Source organism: Nannospalax galili, unplaced genomic scaffold, assembly GCF_000622305.1.
Source record: "Nannospalax galili isolate Female #2095 unplaced genomic scaffold, S.galili_v1.0 scaffold547, whole genome shotgun sequence".
Classification (NCBI taxonomy): domain Eukaryota; kingdom Metazoa; phylum Chordata; class Mammalia; order Rodentia; family Spalacidae; genus Nannospalax; species Nannospalax galili.
The window spans coordinates 649914-653449 of record NW_008355824.1 but is presented as its reverse complement, the minus strand read 5'-3'; the positions used below and the strand labels follow the sequence as shown (position 1 = coordinate 653449).

At 35.7% G+C, this 3536-nt stretch overlaps 1 protein-coding gene across 1 annotated transcript in view; it reads right to left on the bottom strand.

Annotated features, from left to right (window-relative positions):
• Nucleotides 1-3067: 3067 nt before the first annotated feature.
• Nucleotides 3068-3536, bottom strand: part of LOC103750658 (transmembrane protease serine 11C-like) — a 59273-nt gene continuing 58804 nt past the window's right edge. The window contains exon 10 of the mRNA XM_008853822.1: nucleotides 3068-3251. Within this exon, the coding sequence (XP_008852044.1) occupies nucleotides 3090-3251 (162 nt within the window). The 3' untranslated portion in view covers nucleotides 3068-3089. The remainder of the gene's footprint in view (nucleotides 3252-3536) is intronic.

The window sequence follows — 3536 nt, the reverse complement described above, 5'->3', positions numbered from 1 at the left end:
TTTTTTTTTCCTGGAAATACTCTTATCTAATTTGAGGGGTTAACAGTAAAAAGCTCCACCTCTTCTATCACCATAGTCATACCTGGATACAAGCCACACCAGTCTTTTCTTTTGTTTGTATATATGTTATAGAATTTTTGTGCATTTCATATAATAGATCTTAACAAAATTTAGATCCCCTCCCCCATCCACAGACTCTCATAGAACCCCCCAATGGATTTCATGCATTCTATCATTTATGTTAAGCCCTATCAGGTCAAGTTAGTGTCCCCTGACCTTCCTCAATGCAATTTCATTCACTGGAGTCTAGTCAGCCTATTTAGAGTCTCTCCCTTAAAGAAGATCAACTCTTTCTCACCCCGCAGTAATCAGTTGTGAATAGTTCCTTGGCTAAGATTGGGGCCTGCTGTCCATTTCTCCAGTTCTATGCTGGGTTTTTGTCTGATTGGACCAGACTGGGTCTTGTGCATACTATTACCATTGTTATAAGTTCATATGGGCAAGTTCCTAGAGGCCTGAAAGCTTCTGTTTCTTTATGCTTATGCACCACTCATCAAAGAAGTTTTTTTCGAAACAAATAGAGACTGTTACAGAGTTCCATAACTGGTCACACACAAAGAATATATATCTGAGAGATGCCCAGCCCTAAGTGACAGATCTACAGAGGAACACCTAAGGCCTACGAGCAGAGTGGAACAGGAGGTAGAGAAAATACTAATACATCCCTCAACTCTCACCAGTGGAGCTTCCTCATACAACAGAGTGCAATCCATACAGAAAGCCATAACTGGTCAAGTTTAAGAGACTAAGAGACTGGAGAGTGTGTCCCTGGATAGAATTCCTATATTAAACCTCTTTTCTTTTTTAAAAAATAGAGTATCTTTTATTTATTTTTTGACATTTTCATTCATGTAAACAATGCATCTTGATTATATGTACCCACCCCTTCCCTCTCCCACTCTCTCTAGGAGCCTCTAACTCCTCCCTCCCACCCCCAGACACCCTCAACATACCCCCCACCTCATTTCATGTTCTCTCCTTTTTTGACTAATAATCCACTGAGGCCAATTAGTGCTGCCTTTAGGAATGTTGACGACTCTTTTGAGTTGATTTTGTGCAGATGGTCATCAAGTTAGGTCAGGCTTGACCAATATGGATATATTTTTATTTTGTTTATGACTATTTCTAAGACAGAGAATGGGAAATTACTAATTCTTATGACTATATAACAAGATATGTTTAAGTATTTCAAAAACAATTAAGTAATAAAGTTACTGTATTAATTTAACCATAAAGCTTCTGATAAATTCCATATTTTAGGATGCCATACTAGATATCTGGTTGGGCCAAACTATAAACAAATAAATAAATTTTCTTTACCAAATTCTGTTTTCTAATTTGTTTTGTAACACTTAAATTAAAATTATTTCACATAACATAATATAGTTGTTAAAAATGTGAGCTCTGAGCTACAGTTTTATGATTTAGAACCTAGAGTCCTAGCTTAATCAATTATAAGCTCTTTGATTTTCAGAGCTGCTTGATTTCTCTATACTGCAGTTAACTTATCCATAAAATTGAAATAACAAGGGGACCATTTCTCTGTGGTTGTCAGCTGAGTTCAATGTAAAATAAATACAAAGTTTGCTGGTACATAGTATGCTCTCAAAAAATGTTAGTTACTATTATTAATACAATTTGGGGGTGTAATAGAAGTTTCCCTCAGGACGAAGGCTAATAGTGGTATTCTAAATAATTAGTCATGAAAAAGAAAGGATAAACTCCTATAGAGACAGTTTTGGACTCCTGTATAAGAAAACACTATGATGAGACAATGTTTTGTAGAAATGGCAAATGAGCATCTGATGTGGCATAACAGTGCAATTATAGACATCTGTGCCCTTGACTAGTATGTTTCTCTATGAGCAAAATGAGAGAGGAAAGCAAAATTTCTATAGTATTTATCTGGTCTATAACTTGTATTGATGAAGTGTAAGAGCTTGGAAATAAACAATGTGGCATTATCTACACAGTGAATTCAAACCATTTATTAAACAAAGCTCATCTGCTTGAAGAAAATGTTACCATTATATATACATATATATGGAGGTTTGAATGAGTCCTCCATAGGCTCAAGTATTTGAACATTCAGTTCCCAGTTGGTGCTGCTGTTAGGGGAGGTTTAGGAGGTATGGCCTTTTTGGAGGAAGCATGTCACTGGAGGTGGGTTTTGAGAGTTCATAGCCATGCTCCACTTTCAGTTGCTCTCTCTGCTTCATGTTTGTGGTGGGAGATGTAATCTCTCAGTTTCCTGCTCTGGCCACCTGTTGCCATGCCTCCCCACCATTAGGGACTCTTATAATGGAACCATAAGCAAAATAAATTCATTCTCTCATAAGTTGCTTTTGGTCATAATATGTTAGCACAGTAACAGAAAAGTAACTAATGTGGCATATATTTGAGAATTGGCTTCTGATCGCACTTTCTCACTTGAGATTGAGAAGTCAATAAGAAAAGTCATCTATTAACGCACCCCTTAGGGTTATCATTTTGCTTTCTAGCCCTTAAAATGAGGGAGGCACAGAGAAAGATTAGTCTTGATACACAGAACAGAAGGAAAGAAGATATATTTTTCTAAGTAATTCTTATGTGCTGTGTTACTGCAACTCACTGGATTCCAAACTATAAGTGCTCTGACCCCATAGAATCCTTGTTCTGGTCAGCAGAGGCTTGTTTACACTCTCAGAAATGAGCTTGTAACTAATGATTACCTGATGAATTCACAAGATATCTGCCTCTCCAATTGGCAGAGAATAGTTCCTTAATAAACTAAAATCATGTTTACTCTTATAATTATATTCATTCTGGAAAACTATAAAGGGGAAAATTAAGTATCTTGGTTTATAACCTCACTAAATCTTTGTCAATGTTTAATAAACAAGTTTTTTAGGTCTAAAATTTTATTTATTTGATATTTCAGCATTAAATGTGTGGAAGAAGAGTAATACCTAGGTTAAATGTAGTTTGGGAATTATTAACATATTTAACAGATATAAAGCTTTTGAACCTTAATCTATAGAGAACTGCTACTATAGACCAGTTTTGGACATGATCCAATCTCGATAGTATGTCACCCGAGTGTAGACACCAGGCTTGTTTGGAAGTGCACATTCATCTCCCCAGCTTACAATACCAGCAAGGAACCAGGTGCCTTTAGAATTTGCACTAACCAGTGGTCCACCAGAATCACCCTAGAAAGGAAAAAAGATATAAGTAATTATTACAATTTAAAGGACAATAATATTTATTTTTCCTTTGTAACAATAACAGGGCAGTAGAGAAAGGAAAAAGAACTCTGTCTTTCAGCACTTAAATGGTACTGGCCTAGCACATTTTTGTGTCCTATTATTGTTTACTTAAATACAAGATGTCAATATATGTTTTCGGTTAGTGCAATAAAATAAAACAAGTGTGAAAAAAAAGTTACTGAAGATCTTATTGCTCATTCAATCATCAATATACTAAGGCACATTTTC